Raw genomic sequence first — 19,677 nt, 5'->3', positions numbered from 1 at the left:
ACTGCAGTCCTGAAGGCTGGGGCTAGAGGTTGGATGCATGGGAATGGGTGGCATGGAGGTGATGGCCATTCAGACTGGCAGCGGGCAGGCGAGGGGCACAAGGAATTCAGGGGCGGAGGGAGTGAGCAAAAGTCGCTGGGGTCCCTCTGGGTTGCAAGGCTTCCTGGTCTCCCTGCCTGCCCTGGGGTTGAGGGTGGCGTTCGTGCCCTGCCTGGCACCTCTCACTGCACAGCACATGGGATCTGATGCTGGCGTCTCACACCTGTAATCCCAGCACTTTTGGAGGCTGACGCAGATGGATTGCCTGAGCTCAGGAGTTTGCAACCAGCCTAGTCAACATGTTGAAACCCAGTCTCTACTAAAAATACAAAAATTAGCCAGGTGTGGTGGCAGGTGCCTCCAGTCCCAGCTACTCGGGAGGCTGAGGCAGGAGAATCCTTGAATCCAGGAGGCGAGTTTGCAGTGAGCTGAGATCATGCTGCTGCAGTCCAGCCTGGGTGACAGAGTGAGACTCTGTCTCAAAAAAAGAAAAAACAAAACAAAAAAGGACTTTGGGGTTTCTGGCCAGATGCAGTGGCTCATGCCTGTAATTCCAGCACTTTGGGAGGTTGAGGCAGGTGGATCACTTGAGGTCAGGAGTTTGAGACCAGCCTGGCCAACATGGCAAAACCTGGTCTCTACTAAAAATACAAAAATTAGCCAGGTGTGGGGTAAGCCTGTAATCCCAGCTATTCAGAAGGCTGAGGCAGGAGAATCCCTTGAACCTGGGAGGTGGAGGTTGCAGTGAGCTGAGATGGTGCCACTGCACTGCAGCCTGGGTGATAGAGCAAGACTCTGTCTCAAAAATGAGCAAACAAAACCAACAAAACTTTGGGATTTTTTATCCATATATCATCCCAATCTTCCGGATTTATGTTTGGAATGACTGCAAGAGACCAAGCATTAAGTTAATGACTTCTATATGCCATGTCCTGTTCTGAGCATTTATTATCTTAATGATCAAGGACTCTATGAAGTTGATACTATTATTATTATTATTATTATGACTATTATTGTTGCTATTTTTAGAGACGGTGTCTTAGTCTGTCACCCAGGCTGGAGTGCAGTGGCATGATCATAGCTCACTGTAACCTTGAACTCCTGGGTTCAAGCGATCCTCCTGCCTCAGCCTCTGAGTAGCTAGGAATACAGATGTGTGCTACCATGCCCAGCTAATTTTTATTTTATTTTTGTAGAACTGGGGGTCTCACTATGTTGCCCAGGCTGGTCTTGAACTCCTGGGCTCAAGCAGTCCTCCTGCTTCAGCTTCCCAAATTGCTGGGATTGTAGGCACAAGCCACCACACCCAGCCCAAGGCTGATACTACTGTTCTATTGATTTATTTATTTTTCTGAGTAGCTGTTGGACCCACAGCTAGATCTTCTTATTTGGCAGATTAATAACATACAGGCATTACTGGATCACAAATTCATTTTTAAAGTATTTTGATAGCTATTTAATACTTGTTTCCTCTCTTATGAATTCCTTTTTTTTTTTTTTTGAAACAGAGTCTCCATCTGTCATCCAGGCTGGAGTGCAGTGGCGTGACCTCGGCTCACTGCACTCTCCTCCACTCAGGTTCAAGTGATTCTCCTGCCTCAGCCTCCCAGTAGATGGGATTATAGGCACCCGCCACCATGCCTGGCTAATTTTTGTATTTTTAGTAGAGACTGGGATTTTGCCAGGCTGGTCTCTAACTCCTGCCCTCAGGTGATCCATCCACCTCAGCCAATCAAAGTGCTGGGATTACAGGCATGAGCCACTGCACCCAGCCAATACTACTATATCCCCATTTTACAGATGAGCACATGGGCAAATTGAGGGTAAGGCACCGACCCATGATCATACAGCTGAGAAGTGGCAAAGGCAGGATTTGAACCTAGAACCTCTGGCTCCACAGACTAGTAATCTAAACCACTCTCCCTAGAATACAACATACGTGGTAAAGATGTGTGGTGGGCACGCAATCAACGTAGGTCCCTTCACAGTTGCTGGGAGAGGCAGGAATTTGCAGTTCCTCCGCGTTCTTCTCCTTCGCTGCCCACCTGTCCTGGGTCATTCCTGCAGCCTGCCCTGCCCTGCCTGGTCTCACCCTCCCTCTGCCAACAGAAGTCTGGGCAGGGTTTTATGGGCTCTGATAAGGCCCTGGCAGGGCCGAAGTTCATGAGCACTTCCTCTTTGCAGGAGGGCGTAGGGGAGGGGACCCAGGTGATTTGGGTCCTGGCTGGTCACCAGGGAAGCTGGCAAGGGAAGGGAGACTAGGGTGCACTCTAGGAGAAGCCGACAGCCTGAGAGTCCCAGAAGAGGAGCCCTGTGGACCCTCCCCTGCCAGCCACTCCCTTACCCTGGGTATAAGAGCCACCACCGCCTGCCATCCGCCACCATCTCCCACTCCTGCAGCTCTTCTCACAGGACCAGCCACTAGCGCAGCCTCGAGCGATGGCCTATGTCCCCGCACCGGGCTACCAGCCCACCTACAACCCGGTGAGATGCCAGCTCAGGCCCCACCCCGCCCGCAGCTCCGTCCATAAGCCCTCACACCAATTTTCCCCACTCTGATCCTGGGGGGCCCCATCTGACTCTGTGGTCTGATTTACCCAAAGCTGACCCCGACCCTCGATTTACTCCTACCCTGACCTCAGGCTGTCTGTGTCCACGTCTAACTGTTGGCCCTCGTCATCTTCAACCTGGTCCTCCCCCATGGTTTCCTCTCTCCTGCTTAAGGGACTGGGGGGCTTTTCTGGGAGGGGTAAAGGCTGCAACAAGCAGATGGCTTGTGAGTCCCCTCACCAGGCCTCTTCTCCAGACGCTGCCTTACTACCAGCCCATCCCGGGCGGGCTCAACGTGGGAATGTCTGTTTACATCCAAGGAGTGGCCAGCGAGCACATGAAGCGGTAAGAGCCTCCCCAAGCCAGGCCGGGCTGGCAGGGGACTTCCAACTGGGTGCTCTGGGCCTGGCTGTTGGGGGCTTTCTGCCCTTACCCCACCCTGGTGGAGAGGGGACTCTTTTTCTGCCCCACCCAATAGCCAGAGATGAATCTGGGGCAGATCAGGAGTGGGGACGTGGGGGCCAGAAGGTTCAGGGAGGGCTCACCTTGAGAGGCAGCCCCTGAGTTGGACATTAGACTGAAGCTGATGGGTGCAATGGCAGGAATTCAGATCACAGGCTCAGAGCCGGGTCCCCGAGTTAAAATCCCAGCTCTGCCACTCCCCAGCTCTGTGTTGGTGAAAGAGTGAAAGTGACTATACCTCTCTGTGCTTCATTTTCTTTTCTTTTCTGTTTTTTTTTTTTTTTTTTTTGAGATGGAGTTTTGCTCTTGTCGCCCAGGCTGGAGTGCAATGGCATGATCTTGGCTCACTGCAACCTCTGTCTCCCAGGTTCAAGTGATTCTCCTGCCTCAGCCTCTTGAGTAGCTGGGATTACAGGCATGTGCCAGCACACTGGCTAATTTTTGTATTTTTAGTAGAGACGGGGTTTCACCATGTTGGTCAGGCTGGTTTCAAACTCCTGACCTGAAGTGATCCGCCCATCTCGGCCTCCCAAAGTGCTGGGATTACAGGCGTGAGCCACTGCGCCTGGCCCAGTCTTAGCTTTTTAAAAAGGGCCTTAACACATTGATAATAATTGGCCTCATAGGACTTTTTTTTTCCTTAGAGATAGGGTCTTGCTCTGTTGCCCAAGCTGGAGTGCAGTGGCACAATATTATAGCTCACTTCGGCCTCCAACTCCTGGGCTAAAGTGACCCTCCTACCTCATCTTTCCAAGCAGATGGGACTACAGACATGTGCCACCATGCCCAACTAATTTAATTTTTAATTTTTATTTATTATTATTATTTGTTTTGTAGAGACAACGTCTTGTTATGTTGCCCAGGCTGGTCTTGAACTCCTGTGCTCAAGCGATCCTCTAGCCTCGGCCTCCTAAAGTGCTGGGAGGATCAGGCATTGGTGCGAGCCACTCTGCCCAGCCTGTTGTTTATTTATTTATTGTTTACTTCTTCATTGAGTGCCCATTCTGTGTCCTGGCACTAGGGATGGAGGAGTGAACAGGACAGAGACCCCTGCCCTCGTGGAGCTGATGTCCTAGTAGGGGAAACATAAAAAATAAGTCCAGGCCGGGCGCGGTAGCTCAGGCCTGTAATCCCAGCACTTTAGGAGGCCTAGGCAGGCGGATCACCTGAGATTAGGAGTTCGAGACCAGCCTTACCAAAATGGAGAAACCCTGTCTCTACTAAAAATACAAAATTACCAGGGCGTGGTGGCGCATGCCTGTAATCCCAGCTACTCAGGAGGCTGAGGCAGGAGAATCACTTGAACCTGGGAAGTGGAGGTTTCAGTGAGCCGAGATCGTGCCATTGCACTCCAGCCTGGGCAACAAGAGTGAGACTCTGTCTCAAAAAAAAAAAAAAAAAGTCGAATATGTAAGATGTCAGATGATATTAAGTGCTATGAAGAAAATGAGGAGGGAAGGGAGATGGGGAGTGTATGTGCGGACAGAGGTTCCCTTTAAATTGTCCCCTTAAATAGGGTGGCCTGGCCGGGCATGGTGGCTCACGCCTGTAATCCCAGCACTTTGGGTGGCTAAGCCAGGCAGATCACCTGAGGTCAGGAGCTCGAGACTAGCCTGGCCAAAATGGCAAAATCGCATCTGGCTGGGCGCGGTGGCTCACGTCTGTAATCCCAGCACCTTGGGAGGCAGAGACGGGCGGATCACGAGGTCAGGAGATCAACGGGCGGATCACGAGGTCAGGAGATCGAGACCATCCTGGCTAACACAGTGAAACCCCGTCTCTACTAAAAATACAAAAAATTAGCTGGGCATGGTGGCGGGCGCCTGTAGTCCCAGCTACTCGGGAGGCTGAGGCAGGAGAATGGCGTGAAACCAGGAGGCGGAGCTTGCAGTGAGCCAAGATTGCGCCACTGCACTCCAGCCTGGGCAACAGAGCGAGACTCCATCTCAAAAAAAAAAAAAAAAAAAAAGGCGAAATCTCATCTCTGCTGAAAATACAAAATTAGCCAGGCATGGTGACAGGTGCCTGTAATCCCAGCTACTTGGGAGCCTGATGTGGGAGAATCACTTGAATCCTGAAGGCAGAGTTTGCAGTGAGCTGAGATCGCATCACTGCACTCCAGCCTAGGTGACAAAGGGAGACTGTCTCAAAAAAATTAAAAAGGTGGCCAGAGAAGGCCTGCCTGGGAAGGGAACATATCAGCAAAGAACAGAAGGAACGGAGAGAGGGATCCCCAGGGACAGCTGAGGGAAGGGCCTTCCAGGCAGAGGGAACAGCCAGTGCAAAGGCCCTGAGACAGGCCTGTCCTGGGGAGTAATTTCAAGGATGCTGGTGTGCCCGGGGTGCGGAATGTGATGCGTCATGGGTGTACACAGGGACCCTCTGGCTGCATGAGGGAAACGATCTTCAGGGCCAGGAGGGGAGCAGGGAGACCCAAAGTGCATAGGACAGGGCCTGGCCCGTGGCAGACTTGTAGCAGTCATAACTGGAAGTTGGGAAGAGGGTGGAGGAGGTGGTCTAAGAAGGCAAGGTGGGCTGGGTACAGCAACTCACACCTGTAATCCCAGCACTCTGAGAGGCCGAGGTGGTAGGATTGCTTGAGCCCGGGAGTTTGAGACCAGCCTGGGCAACATAGTGAGACCCCATCTCTACAAAAAAAAAAAAAAAAAGCCAGGCATAGTGGCATGCACCTGTAGTCCCAGCTACTAGGGAGGCTGAGGCAGGAGAATCAGTTGACCCAGGAGGTTGAGGCTGCAGTGAGCCACCATCGTGGCCACTGCACGCCAGCCTGGGGGACAGGGTGAGAACACAAGACCCTGTCTCAAGAAAAAAAACGTCAGGCACGGTGTCTCACACCTGTAATCCCAGCACTTTGGGAAGCCGAGGCAGGTGGATCACCTGAGGTCAGGAGTTTGAGATCAGCCTGGCCAACATGGTGAAACCCTGTCTCTACTAAAAATACAAAAATTAGCCGGACGTGGTGGTGCACGCCTGTAATCCCAGCTACTTGGGAGGCTGAGGCAGGAGAATCACTGGAATCCAGGAGGCGGAGGTTGCAGTGAGCTGAGATTGTGGCACTCCAACTCCAGCCTGGGCGACAGAGCAAGACTCCATCTCAAAAAAAAAAAAAAAAAAAAAAAAAAAAAAAAGAAAGAAAGGCTGTGAGCGAAGGTGTGGTGGTGGGAATCTGCCCCCCTCAGAACTCAAGTCCTCTCCACGCCGTGGCCCACAGTGCCAAGGTTGCCCCTCAGAGCTGGTGCTGAGGTCCGGGTCAGGGAGGCCCAGGACAGGGCGGTGGGGAGAGGGCTTCCTGGAGGAGGCCCCCAGGCACCGGGAGGTGGCACCAGGGGAATGAGCCCTTTGTGTCCCGCCAGGTTCTTCGTGAACTTTGTGGTTGGGCAGGATCCGGGCTCAGACATCGCCTTCCACTTCAATCCGCGGTTTGACGGCTGGGACAAGGTGGTCTTCAACACGTTGCAGGGCGGGAAGTGGGGCAGCGAGGAGAGGAAGAGGAGCATGCCCTTCAAAAAGGGTGCCGCCTTCGAGCTGGTCTTCATAGTCCTGGCTGAGCACTACAAGGTCTGCATGCTTTCTCTCTTGTTTCCCGAGCTGGAGTGCAGTGGCGCCATCTTGGCTGCTTCCTTCCTTCCCGCCTTCCTTCCTTTTCTTTCTTTCTTTCTCTTTTTTTTTTTTTTTTTAAGATGGAGTTTCACTCTGTTGCCCAGGCTGGAGTGCAGTGGCATGATCTCAGCTTACTGCAACCTCTGCCTGCTGGGTTCAAGAGCTTCTCCTGCCTCAGCCTCCCGAGTAGCTGGGATTATAGGTGCGTGCCACCACGCTCAGCTAATTTCTGTATTTTGAGTAGAGATGGGGTTTCACCATGTTGCCCAGGCTGGCCTCGAACTCCCGACCTCAGGTGTTCTGCCCTCCTCGGCCTCCCAAAGTGCTGGAATTACAGGCGTGAGCCACCACGCCCAGCCCCTTCCTTCTTTTTCCTCTTTTTCCTTCCTCTTTCTCTGTTCTCTCCTCTTTCCTTCCCTCCTTCCTTCCCCCCTTCCCTCCTCTCTTCTTCCTTCTCTCTCCTTCCCTCCTTCATTTATTTCCTTTTTCCATCCCCACTTTTTATGTCAGCTTCTTTCTTTTCTTTTCCTTCTTTCCTGCCTATTTTATTTTATTATTTATTTATTTACTTATTTATTTTTATTGATCATTCTTGGGTGTTTCTCAGAGAGGGGGATGTCGCAGGGTCATAGGATAATAGTGGAGAGAAGGTCAGCAGATAAACACGTGAACAAAGGTCTCTGGCTTTCCTAGGCAGACGTCCCTGCGGCCTTCCGCAGTGTTTGTGTCCCTGGGTACTTGAGATTAGGGAGTGGTGATGACTCTTAAGGAGCATGCTACCTTCAAGCATCTGTTTAACAAAGCACATCCTGCACAGCCCTTAATCCATTTAACCCTGAGTTGACACAGCACATGTCTCAGGGAGCACAGGGTAAGGTTACAGATTAACAGCATCTCAAAGCAGAAGAATTTTTCTTAGTACAGAACAAAATGGAGTCTCCTATGTCTACTTCTTTCTACACAGACACAGTAACAATCTGATCTCTCTTTCTTTTCCCCACATTTCCCCCTTTTCTTTTCGACAAAACCGCCATCGTCATCATGGCCCGTTCTTGATGGTCGCTGTCTCTTCGGAGCTGTTGGGTACACTTCCCAGACGGGGCGGCCTGGCAGAGGCGCTCCCCACCTCCCAGACGGGGCGGCGGGGCAGAGGCGCTCCCCACCTCCCAGACGAAGGGCGGCCGTTTCCTGCCTATTTTTAAAAATCCTCTTTTAGCGCTTTTCCTTAGTCCCATTACCCTACTGCTGAGAGTCTTGTAATACATTTCATGTGTATTTCCTCCTACCACTTTGTGTTTTTTGCAAAACGTGTACTTTTTTTTTTCCTCTTGAGACTGGGTCTCGCTCTGTTGCCCAGGCTGGAGTGCAGTGATGCAAACAGCTAACTACGGCCTCAACCTCCCCGGGCTCAGGTGATCCTCTCACATTAGCCTCCGGAGTAGCTGGGACTCTAGGTGCACACCACCACGCCCGGCTAATTTTTGTATATTTTTGTAAAGATGGGGTCTTGCTATGTTGCTCAAGCTGGTCTCGAACTCTTGATCTCAAATGATCCCCCACCTTGGCTTCCTAAAGTGCTGGGATTACAGGCATGAGCCACTGCGCCCGGCCAGTGAGCTGACTTTTGACCTTAGCTTGACCTCTGAGCTGTGGACTCCAAGGTTCCTGATGCTGAGGCTGTCCCAGCTCATCCCCAAGACTATCGACTCCCAATGAAAAAGATCCCTGTTCCTTGCTTTTTTTCTTTTTTTTGAGACAGAGTCTTGCTCTGTCGCCCAGGCTGGAGTGCAGCAGCGTGATCTCCGCTCACTGCAACCTCCACCTCCCGGGTTCAGGCGATTCTCCTGCCTCAGCCTCCCGAGTATCTGGGATTACAGGTGCCCGCCACCATGCCTGGCTAGTTTTTGTTTTTTTAGTAGAGACGGGGTTTCACCATGTTGGCCAGGCTGGTCTCAAACTCCTGATCTCAAATGATCCACCCACCTCAGCCTCCCAAAGTGCTGGGATTAGAGGCGTGAGCCAGGGCGCCCTGCCCTTGCTTCCTGTTTGTACCTTCCCAGGATCATGGGTGCTGACTCCTGACCTCCTATCTCTGCCCTCCAGGTGGTGGTAAATGGAAATCCCTTCTATGAGTACGGGCACCGGCTTCCCCTACAGATGGTCACCCACCTGCAAGTGGATGGGGATCTGCAACTTCAATCAATCAACTTCATCGGAGGCCAGCCCCCCCGGCCCCAGGTGTGAGGGGTCCCACCCTTCTTGCGTCCTTCCTTTCTAAATTCAGTTCCACATTCATTTTTTTTCTTTTTTTTTTTGAGATGGAGTCTCGCTCTGTCGCCCAGGTTGGAGTGCAGTGGCGCAATCTCAGCTCACTGCAAGCTCCGCCTCCCGGGTTCACGCCATTTTCCTGCCTCAGCCTCCCAAATAGCTGGGACTACAGGAGCCTGCCACCACGCCCGGCTAATTTTTTTGTATTTTTAGTAGAGACAGGGTTTCACTGTGTTAGCCAGGATGGTCTCGATCTCCTTACCTCATGATCCACCCGCCTCGACTTCCCAAAGTGCTGGGATTACAGGCGTGAGCCACCACAGTTGGTCTATTTTTTCTTTTTGAGATGGAGTCTTGCTCTGTTGCCCAGGCTGGAGTACAGTGGCGTGATTCTGGCTCACTGCAACCTCTGCCTCCCAGTTTTAAGCGATTCTCCTGCCTCAGCCTCCCAAGTAGCTGGGATTACAGGCACCCACCATCACATCTGGCTAATTTTTGTATTTTTAGTAGATACGGGGTTTCACCATGTTGGCCAGGCTGGTCTTGAACTCCTGGCCTCAAGTGATCTGCTGGCTACAGTCTCCCAGAGTGCTGGGATTACAGGTGTGAGCCATGGTGCCCAGCGCGTTCCACATTCATTTATTTCCCAAGCATCTCCCTCTGCTGAGTTATGCCAAGAGCCCAGTGATGATCAAAGGAGCCCGCTGGGAAGACAGACCCATCACTGCAAGGGATCAAGGCCGGGATGGGGAGGCCCAGGCTGAAGGGTTGCAGTTGGATTTGGGCCCAGACAGAGGGATCAGGGCCAGGATGGGGGGTGGGTGGAGGCAGGCAGAGGGGTCAGGCCCAGGGCTGGAGACAGGAATGACTGAGATATCTCTGGGCCCTGACCTCACTGGGCTCACAGACATGGCATCAGAGAGTGACAGCCCAGAAATGGTCAGGGCTGTGATAGGGAGGGCACAGGCAGAGGGGCAGGGGCTGGGATATGGAGTATGAAGGAGGTTTGGGAGCCTAAAGGAAGGGCTTGACTAGTCATGGGTCAGGAAGGAAGTGCTTCCTGGAGTAGGAGGAAGTGTGTAAGGTGAGTCAGAAAGTGAGGATAAGGAAAGGCAAAGAACACACAATAGTGAATGAATTCCCTAGAGGTTGCTTAACACAATCATTAAAAATAAATAACATACAATTAAATTGAGTTTATCAATTTTATTTAATTTTATTATTATTATTATTATTTTTGAGGCAGGGTCTGGCTCTGTCACCCAGGCTGGAGTGTGGTGGTGCAATCACAGCTTACTGTATTCTTGACTTCCTGGGTTCAAGTGATCCTCCCACCTCAGCCTCCTGAGTAGCTGGGACTACAGGCACGCACCACCAGCCCCAGCTAGTTTTTAAATTTTTTGTAAAGACAGAGGGGAGGAATTTTCCTATGTTGTCCAGGCTGGTCTTGAACTCCTGACCTCAGGTGATCCACCCACCTCAGCCTCCCAAAGTCCTGAGATTACAGGCGTGAGCCACAGCGCCCAGCTTATAAAGCTACGTTTATTTGTTTGTTTGTTTTTGTTTTTTGGGTTTTTTTTAGATGGAGTCTCGCTCTGTGGCCCAGGTTGGAGTGCAGTGGCATGATCTCAGCTCACTGCACCCTCTGCTTCCCAGGTTTAAGCAATTCTCCTTCCTCAGCCTCCCAAGTAGCTGTGATTACAGGCACCTGCCACCACGCCCGGCTATATAAAGCTACTTTTAAAAGGCTTTCAGAATAGCTGGCTGAGAATAGAAGTCAAGGCAGAAAGGAGTTAATTACAAGGAGGAGAAAAGAGAAGGTAACAGAGAGAAAGAGAGAGAGTAAAAGTTAAAGGTGTTAGACTTGGGAGGGTGAGGCGAGCGGATCACCTGAGGTCGGGAGTTTGAGACCAGCCTGACCAACATGGAGAAACCCCGTCTCTATTAAAAATACAAAATTAGCCGGGCATGGTGGCGCATGCTTGTAATCCCAGCTACACCGGAGGCTGAGACAGGAGAATCACTTGAACCCGGGAGGCAGAGGTTGAGGTGAGCAGAGATCGTGCCACTGCACGGCACCCTGGGCAACAAGAGCGAAATTCCATCTCAAATAAATAAATAAAATAAAATAAATAAAAGTGTTTGGCAGAAGGAAGCCCCTGCGCTGAGGTGTGGCCAAGACAGAGAGAGAGGCAGAGACACAGAGACAGAGGCAGAAACTGAGATCAAGATCAGCGAGTAAGGGCCCCGGGACAGCAGGAAGACAGCAAGGGGAAGGGCACAGAGAACGAAATGGCCCAAGCATTGTCCTAAAGCTTTGGGGTGACTCACTGGGCATCAGCGATCCCCGAACATGGGGTGCCCCTCTCCGTGAATCTGTGATCGGGGTGCCACCCTTTGATGCCAGAGTTCTCTGGCATAGTGATGGTGGTGGTGGGCCACCCCAGGGCAGGCACTCTCAACATCTTTCAGTCCCAAATCTGGGGACCCTCTCATAACCGCTTTCTCTTTCTGTGCCCACAGGGACCCCCGATGATGCCACCTTACCCTGTAAGTACTTGCTGATGGGTGAGGGTCTTCCCCCCTAGTGGGGTCCCTCAGCCCCTCTCACCCTTCCTGCTTTCCGTCCATCGTTCAGGGTCCCGGACATTGCCATCAACAGCTGAACAGCCTGCCCGTGAGTGGGAGGGCTGGGAGGGCCCTGGGTGGGGAGTGGGAATGGTGAGAATTGGGGTAGGGGGAGCTAAGAGGGGTTGCAGCCCAAGGTGTACTAACCCAGCACCTAGAGAAACGCCGGAGTCTAATGGGTGTGTCATAGATATCTGTCGACTCTTGGAGAATAATATCGCTTCTTCCTCACTTCACAGACCATGGAAGGACCCCCAACCTTCAACCCGGTATGGCTTGGGGAAACAGAGATGGATGGTGGGGAGGGGGCACGGATCTCCAGGGAATCTGAGACAGCCAGAAAGGGAGTGGGCTGAGGGTTTTGGGGTGGGAGGTAGGGGAAGGGTAGATAGAGTTCGTGGTCAGGTTTAGGGAGCAGAAGGAATTGGGGATGTTTTCCAGGAGGAGTGGGACCTCTCAGAAAATTTGTTCTTGGGCTGGACGTGGTGGCTCACGCCTGTAATCCCAGCACTTTGGGATGCCAAGGCGGACAGATCACGAGGTCAGGAGATCGAGACCATCCTGGCCAGCATAGTGAAACTCTGTCTCTACTAAAAATACAAAAATTAGCTGGGCATGGTGGCGCGCGCCTGTAATCCCAGCTACTCAGGAAGCTGAGGCAGGAGAATCGCTTGAACCAGGGAGTCGGAGGTTGCAGTGAGCCGGGATCGTGCCACAGTACTCCAACCTGGTGACAGAACGAGACTCCGTCTCAAAAAAAAAAAAAAAAAGAAAAGAAAAAAAATTTATTCTTGGCCAGACACGGTGGCTCATGCCTATAATCCCAGCCCTTTGGGAGGCCAAGGCAGGTGGATCACTTGAGGTCAAGAGTTCCAGATCAGCCTGGTCAACATGATGAATCCCCGTCTCTACTAAAATGACAAAAGTTAGCCAGTTGTGGTGGTGCACACCTGTAATCCCAGCTACTAGGGAGGCTGAGGCAGCAGAATTGCTTGAACCTAGGAGGCAGAGGTTGCAGTGAGCTGAGATTGTGCCACTGCACTCCAGCCTGGGTGTCAGAGGGAGACTCTGCCTAAAAAAAAACAAAATTTGTTCCTTTGTTCCTGCAAGGCTGGGCGTGGTGGCTCACGCCTGTAATCCCAGCACTTCGGGAGGCTGAGATGGGAGGATTGCTTGAGCCCAGCAGTTTGAGGCTGCAGTGAGGCTTGATCATGCCACTGCACTCCAGCCTGGGTGACAGAGTAAGACCCCATCTCTTATAAGAAAAAAAGACAGGAAAGAAAAGAAAAGAAAAAGAAAATTTCTTCCCACATCTGGCTCTGCTAAGCTGAGAGAGAATGGGACCCCCCGTTCTCTTCCCACAGCCTGTGCCATATTTCGGGAGGCTGCAAGGAGGGCTCACAGCTCGAAGAACCATCATAATCAAGGGCTATGTGCCTCCCACAGGCAAGAGGTATAATGTAAACTAGGTGGGAACCCCCAGCCCCCTCCTCCCTCAGACCCAACAGTCTAGACCCTCTGTCCCCTCCTCCTTTAGGGATTCAGAGGTCCAGCCCACAGGCCCCTTCCCACTGGACTCCATCTGACTCCCCCCTCCCTCTCTGTCCCCAGCTTTGCCATCGACTTCAAGGTGGGCTCCTCAGGGGACATAGCTCTGCACATTAATCCCCGCATGGGCAACGGTACCGTGGTCCGGAACAGCCTTCTGAATGGCTCGTGGGGATCCGAGGAGAAGAAGATCACCCACAACCCATTTGGTCCCGGACAGTTCTTTGATGTGAGTCTGAGCTCTCTTTTCCCACTTCCTTCCAGGGCCTCAGTCCTGGCCCTGGCCTCATGCCCACCCCTCTCCCTGCAGCTGTCCATTCGCTGTGGCTTGGATCGCTTCAAGGTTTACGCCAATGGCCAGCACCTCTTTGACTTTGCCCATCGCCTCTCGGCCTTCCAGAGGGTGGACACGTTGGAAATCCAGGGTGATGTCACCTTGTCCTATGTCCAGATCTAATCTATTCCTGGGGCCATAACTCATGGGAAAACAGAATTATCCCCTAGGACTCCTTTCTAAGCCCCTAATAAAATGTCTGAGGGTGTCTCATGAGTATGTGTCTCCATCTGCTCCCCGGCTACTCTTCCCTTCCTTGGTTCAGTCATGCACTTCATCTATCCTTCATCCATCCAGTCATCTGACCATCCATCCTCCTGTCATCATAAATCTGGTTATGCCCCAAGCACTGATTTAGGGCTCATTCACTTCTCACAGCAACCCCAAGAGGTAGAAACAATTATTATCATCCCTCTGTAACAGATGAGGAAACAAAGGAAAATAAAACAAATTGCCCAAATTATACATTGCATAAATGGCAGAAGGAGGATTCAAATCCAGCTGATCTGGCTCCCAAGGATCTGCACACTTAACCACTATACAGCCTGTCGTTCCATCCATCCATGCATCCATCTCTCCACTCATGTATCCCAACATCCATCAGTCTCTCCATGTATCCAACCAAAAGTCCATCCAACCATCCATCAATCAAACATCCAACCATCTAGACCTCATCAATCCATCCATTGAGCTGATTGTTCAACCATCCTTTCATCCAACCCTTTATCCATCTACCCATCCATTTACCTCTGCACCCATCATCTCATCATCAATCTCTCCAAACATCCAGTCAACCATATGTTCACCCATTCATCCAAACATGCAACTATTCATCTACTCACCAGTCTATCTAGCTCTATCCAGCTGTTTATCCATCCATTCTTTCATTCAACCTTTTATCCATCACCATGCATCTGATCATCCATCATCATCTCCATCCATCCAAACATCTAACCATATACCAGTCTATCTGTCTATTCATTCAGCCATCCTTACGAAGTCTAACTTTCGTCCATCCATTCATTTATTCATCCCTCCATTTGTCCATGTAATTCTCTGCTTTCCATCACAGTCATCCATTTGTCCTCCATATGCCCATTCATCCCTCCATTCAGCAATTCATCACTTTTCCATCTCTTTCTATCCAATTATCCATTCATCTCTTCATTATCTATTTTTTCCAACCCTTTTCCAACTCAAGCTGGAAAGTTATCCATTCATTTATGTTTTCTTCTCTCCATCTGTCCACCCAACCATGCTTTCATCAAATCACTCTTTTGCTGATTTCATCATTCATTGATTTCTTGTTTTTATTTTTATTTATTTATTTTTTTGAGACAGAGTTTTGCTCTTGTCACCCAGGCTGGAGTGCAATGGTGCTGTCTCAGGTCACTGCAACCGCCATCTCCCGTTCAAGCAATTCTCCTGCCTCAGCCTCCTGAGTAGCTGGAATTACAGGCACCCGCCACCACGCTCGGCTAATTTTTGTATTTTTAGTAGAGACAGGGTTTTGCCATGTTGGCCAGGCTGGTCTTGAACTCCTGACCTTAGGTGGTGCGCCTGCCTCCGCCTCCCAAAGTGCTGGGATTACAGACGTGGGCCACCGTGCCTGGCCCATTCATTGATTTATTTCTTTTTTTTCTTTCTTTCTTTCTTTTTTTTTTTTTTTTGAGATGGAGTCTTGCTCTGTCGCCAGGCTGGAGTGCAGTGGTGCCATCTCAGCTCACTGCAACCTCCACCTCATGGGTTCAAGTGATTCTCCTGCTTCAGCCTCCTGAGTAGCTGGGGCTACAGGCATGCGCCACCATGCCCAGCTAATTTTTGTATTTTTAGTAGAAACAGGGTTTCACCATGTTGGCCAGGATGGTCTCGATCTCTTGACTCGTGATCCGCCCACCTTGGCCTCCCAAAGTGCTGGGATTACAGGCATGAGCCACTGCCCCCGGCTGATTTCTTTACATTTTCATTCATCCATCTATTCTTTATTCACTCTTGTGTTTACTTATTCACCAGTCACTGACTCATCCACTTTCAAATTAGCTGGGATGGCTTTCTGATGTAATGGGTTAGCAAGCTTCAGGACAAACAATGAAGTGACGAATTAAACCCTCTATATTATTAATTGGATAAAATGCTGTAAAACCGGTTATTAGCTTGACTCAAATTAAGTTTAAATGTTTGCATGTCTAAAGCAACTTTCTGGAGTGATGGATATGTTCCATACCCTAGGTCACACAGCTCTGTGCATTTGTTAGAACTCATTGGCTGTATATTTTATTTTATTAAATTCTTTTTATTTTTGTTTTTATTGAGACAGGATCTCACTCTATTGCCCAGGCTGGAGTGCAGTGATGTGATCACAGCTCATTGCAGGCTCAACCTCTGGGACTCAAGTGATCCTCCCACTCCAGCCTCCCAGGTAGCTGGGACCACAGGTGTGCACCACCATGCCCAGCTAATTAAAAAAATATATATTTATAAAGACGGGGGTCTCCTTATGTTGCTCAGGCTGATCTCAACTCCCTGGGCTCAAGCAATGCTCCTGCCCTAGCCGCCCAAAGTGTCGGGATTACTGGTGTGAGCCGCTGTGCCCAGCCAACTGTACATTTTAGATTTGTGCATTTCACCGATATAAACAAAGAATCTTTCCGCAAAGCTTACCACAAGGAAAGAATCATAAACAAATATTGTACTCTAGCTAATGATGTACTTCTGAAATGTTTAGGGGTGACAAATACTGATGTTTACAATTTACTTCGAATGGATAAGTAAATAAAATGATGGCTGGGTGCGATGGCATGAGCCTGTAATCCCAGCACTTTGGGAGACGAGGGGGGAAGATTGCTTGAGCCCAGGAGTTCAAGACCAGCCTGGGCAACATGGCGAGACCTTGTCTCTACAAAAAATAAAAAAGTAAGCCAGATGTGGTAGCAAACATCTGTAGTTCCAGCTGCTAGGGAGGCTGAGGCAGGAGGTTGGCTTGTGCCCAGGAGTTCAACGCTGCCATGAACCATAATCAGGCCACTGCACTCTAGCCTGGACAACAGAGCAAAACTCTGTTTCTAAAAAAATACAAAATATTAAAATAAAATAAAGAAATAGTGCTCGCTTCGGCAGCACATATACTAAAATCTGGAATGATGCAGAGTAGATTAGCATGGCCCCTGCGCAAGGATGACATGCAAATTCGTGAAGCGTTCCATATTTTTTGGCCAGGTGTGGTGGCTCACGCATGTAATCCCAACACTTTGGGAGGCCGAGGCAGGTGAATCACAAGGTCAGGAATTTTTGAGACCAGCCTGGCCAACGTGGTGAAACTCTGTCTCTACCAAAAATACAAAAAATTAGCCAGGCATAGTGGCGGGTGCCTGTAATCCCAGCTACTCGGGAGGCTGGGGCAGGAGAATCGCTTGAACCGGGGAGGCAGAGGTTGCAGTGAGCCGAGATCGCGCCACTGCACTCCAGCCTGGCAACAGAGTGAGACTCCTCTCAAAAAAAAAAAAAAAAAAAAAGAAGAAGAAGAAGAAAAGAAAAAAAGAAGATGGTGATGGATGGATAGAAGGGTGGATAGATGGATCTATGTGTGATAAAGCAAGTTGAGTAAAATGTTACATAGAATCTGGTTAGGGTATATGAGGTATTCATAGAATAATTCTTTTAACTTTTCTGCATGTCTGAAAAAATTCATAATAAAATGTTGGGGGAGCCTTTGCATACAAACTTTGCAAACATTGTATCATACAATGATATGAACTGTAAATTTTTTAGGAGTTAGAATGGTAATGAGGTTTTGTTTAAAAAGAGAGCCTGCCAGGCGTGGTGGCAGTTGCCTGTAATCCTAGCTACTTGGGAGGCTAAGGTGGGAAGACTGTTTGAACCTGGGAGTTTGAGACCAGCCTGGGCAGCATAGTGAGACCCCATCTCGAAAATAAAAATTAAAAAATAAATATCATTTAGAATTATACACATATTTATGGATAAGATTATATAATACCTTTTAAAAATCCAATTTAAAATGGGCAGAAAATTTCGATAAACATTTCTGCAAAGAAGATATATAAACGGCAACCCATGTCATTAGGGAAATGCAAATCAAAACCACATGACATCTCTTCACCAAGTGGTGAAGCCAACCTATTAGAATGGCTATAATAAAAAAGACAGATAGGTCAGGTGTGGTGGCTCATGCCTGTAATCCCAGCACTTTGGGAGGCCGGGGTGGGAGGATCACTTGAGGCTAAGAGTTCAGGACCAGCCTGGGCAACATAGCAAGAACCTGTCTCTACAAAAAATTTTTAAAAATTAGCCAAGCATGGGGACACACACCTATAGTTCCAACTAATTGGGAGGCCTGAGGTAGGAGAATTGCTTGAGCCCAGGAGGTGGAGGCTGCAGTGAGCCATGATTTCACCACTGTACTCCAGCCTACACAACAGAACAAGACCCTGTCTCAAAAAAAAAAAAAAAAAGACAATAACAAGTGTTGGAGAGAACATGGAGAAATAGGAACACATATGTTGCTGATGGTAATGTAAAATGTTACAGTTACTTTGGAAAATGGTTTGGCAGTTCTTTGAAACGGAACTTAAAAGAGTCATGTGACCCAGGAATTCTTTTTTTTTTTTTCTTTTTTGAGACGGAGTTTCCCTCTTGATGCCCAGACTGGAGTGCAGTGGTGCGATCTCGGCTCGCTGAAACCTCCACCTCCTGGGTTCAAGCGATTCTCCTGCCTCAGCCTCCCAAGTAGCTGGGATTACAGGCATGCACCACCATGCCCAGTTAATTTTGTATTTTTAGTAGAGATGGGGCTTTTCCATGTTGGTCAGGCTGGTCTCGAACTCCTGACCTCAGGTGATCCATCTGCCTTGGCCTCCCAAAGTGGTGGAATTACAGGCATGAGCCACAGCACCTGGCCTGACCCAGAAATTCTCCTAGGTACTTACCCAAGAGACATGAAAACATGTTCACACAATAGGTTCATAGCAGCATTATTCATAATAGCCAAGATGTAGGAACAACCCAGATATCCACTATTCACCATGATGAATGGGTAAACGCGTATATTCGATCCACACATTGGAACAGCATTCAGCCATGAAAAGGAATGAAGTGCTGATGCATGCTATGACATGGACAAACCCTGAAAACATGATGCTCCGTGGAAGAAGCCAGATACACAGGGCCACATATTGTATGATTCCACGTGTGGAAAACAAGCAGATTCACAAATCCATACAGCTGGAAAGTAGGTTAGTGATTGCCAGGTGCTGGGGGAGGGGCAAGTTGGGGAGTGACTGCTTATGGGTATGGGGTTTCTTTTAGTTGTTCTTTTTTGTTTTGTTTTGTTTCTGAAACAGGGTTTCACTCTGTTGCTCAAGCGGGAGTGCAGTGGAGCGATCATGGCTCACTGCAGGCTCGACCTCTCCAGCTCAAGCCATCCTCCTAGCTCAGCCTCCCGAGTAACTGGGACCACAGGTGTGTACCACCATGCCCAGCTAAAATTATTTTTTGTAGAGATGAGGTCTCCCTATATTGCCCAGGTTGTTTTTTTTTTTGTTTTTTTTTTTTGAGACAGAGCTTTGCTCTGTCACCCAGGCTGGAGTGCAATGGTTCTATCTGCTCACTGCAGCCTCCGCCTACCAGGTTCAAGCAATTCTCCTGCCTCAGCCTCCCAAGTAGCTGGGATTACAGGTGCGTGCCACCACGCCTGGCTAATTTTTTGTATTTTGAGTAGAGATGGGGTTTTGCCATGTTGGCCAGGCTAGTCTCGAGCTCCTGAGCTCAAGTGATCCGCACATCTCAGCCTCCCAAAGTGCTGAGATTACAAGTGTGAGCCACCGCGCCCGGCCTCAGGCTGGTCTTGAACTCCTGGGCTCAATCAATCCTTCCGCCTCAGGCTCCCAAAGTGCTGGGATTACATCTGTGAGCCAAGGTCTTTTGAGATGATAAAAATGTTCTAAAATTAGATTGTGTTGATGGATGCACAACCGTGTGAATATACTGAAAAACATTGACTTGTATACTTTGAATGGGTGACTTGTATAGCATATGAGTTATATATCAATATAGCTGTTACAGAAAGATCCAGGAGGATGGGGAGGAGAGAAGGGAAGCTGAATCATAAATTCTAAATTTCTTTGAAGACAAACTTAATAAAGAAGGATTTAGGTTGGGCACCATGGCTCACACCTGTAATCCCAGCACTCTGGGAAGCCTCGGTGGGAGGA

The 19,677-nt window shown here is 49.6% G+C and overlaps 1 protein-coding gene and 1 non-coding gene across 2 annotated transcripts; both read left to right on the top strand.

Moving 5' to 3' along the window:
• Window positions 1–61: 61 nt before the first annotated feature.
• Window positions 62–19,328, top strand: LGALS4 (galectin 4). The gene is made up of 10 exons (XM_034945631.3): window positions 62–2,523; window positions 2,846–2,934; window positions 6,426–6,630; window positions 8,776–8,910; window positions 11,464–11,490; window positions 11,579–11,617; window positions 11,808–11,837; window positions 12,933–13,021; window positions 13,180–13,345; window positions 13,427–19,328. The coding sequence occupies exons 1-10, from the start codon at window positions 2,479–2,481 to the stop codon at window positions 13,571–13,573; spliced, it is 972 nt and encodes a 323-aa protein (XP_034801522.1). The 5' UTR covers window positions 62–2,478; the 3' UTR covers window positions 13,574–19,328.
• On the top strand, window positions 16,552–16,659 carry LOC112437935 (U6 spliceosomal RNA). Its single transcript, XR_003026437.1, has one exon. It is a non-coding gene; the product is annotated as a U6 spliceosomal RNA (small nuclear RNA).
• Window positions 19,329–19,677: the final 349 nt, after the last annotated feature.

Source organism: Pan paniscus, chromosome 20 (genome assembly GCF_029289425.2).
Source record: "Pan paniscus chromosome 20, NHGRI_mPanPan1-v2.0_pri, whole genome shotgun sequence".
Lineage (NCBI taxonomy): Eukaryota > Metazoa > Chordata > Mammalia > Primates > Hominidae > Pan > Pan paniscus.
Note: the sequence above shows the minus strand (reverse complement) of the source record. Positions and strands in the feature narration are given on the sequence as shown.

Coding starts and splice junctions, on each gene's coding strand:
- LGALS4 (XM_034945631.3), top strand. CDS start 2,479: ATGGCCTATGTCCCCGCACCGGGCTACCAGCCCACCTACAACCCG. Junction 11,491..11,578: donor CGATGATGCCACCTTACCCT/GTAAGTACTTGC, acceptor TCCATCGTTCAG/GGTCCCGGACATTGCCATCA. Junction 11,618..11,807: donor AACAGCTGAACAGCCTGCCC/GTGAGTGGGAGG, acceptor CTCACTTCACAG/ACCATGGAAGGACCCCCAAC.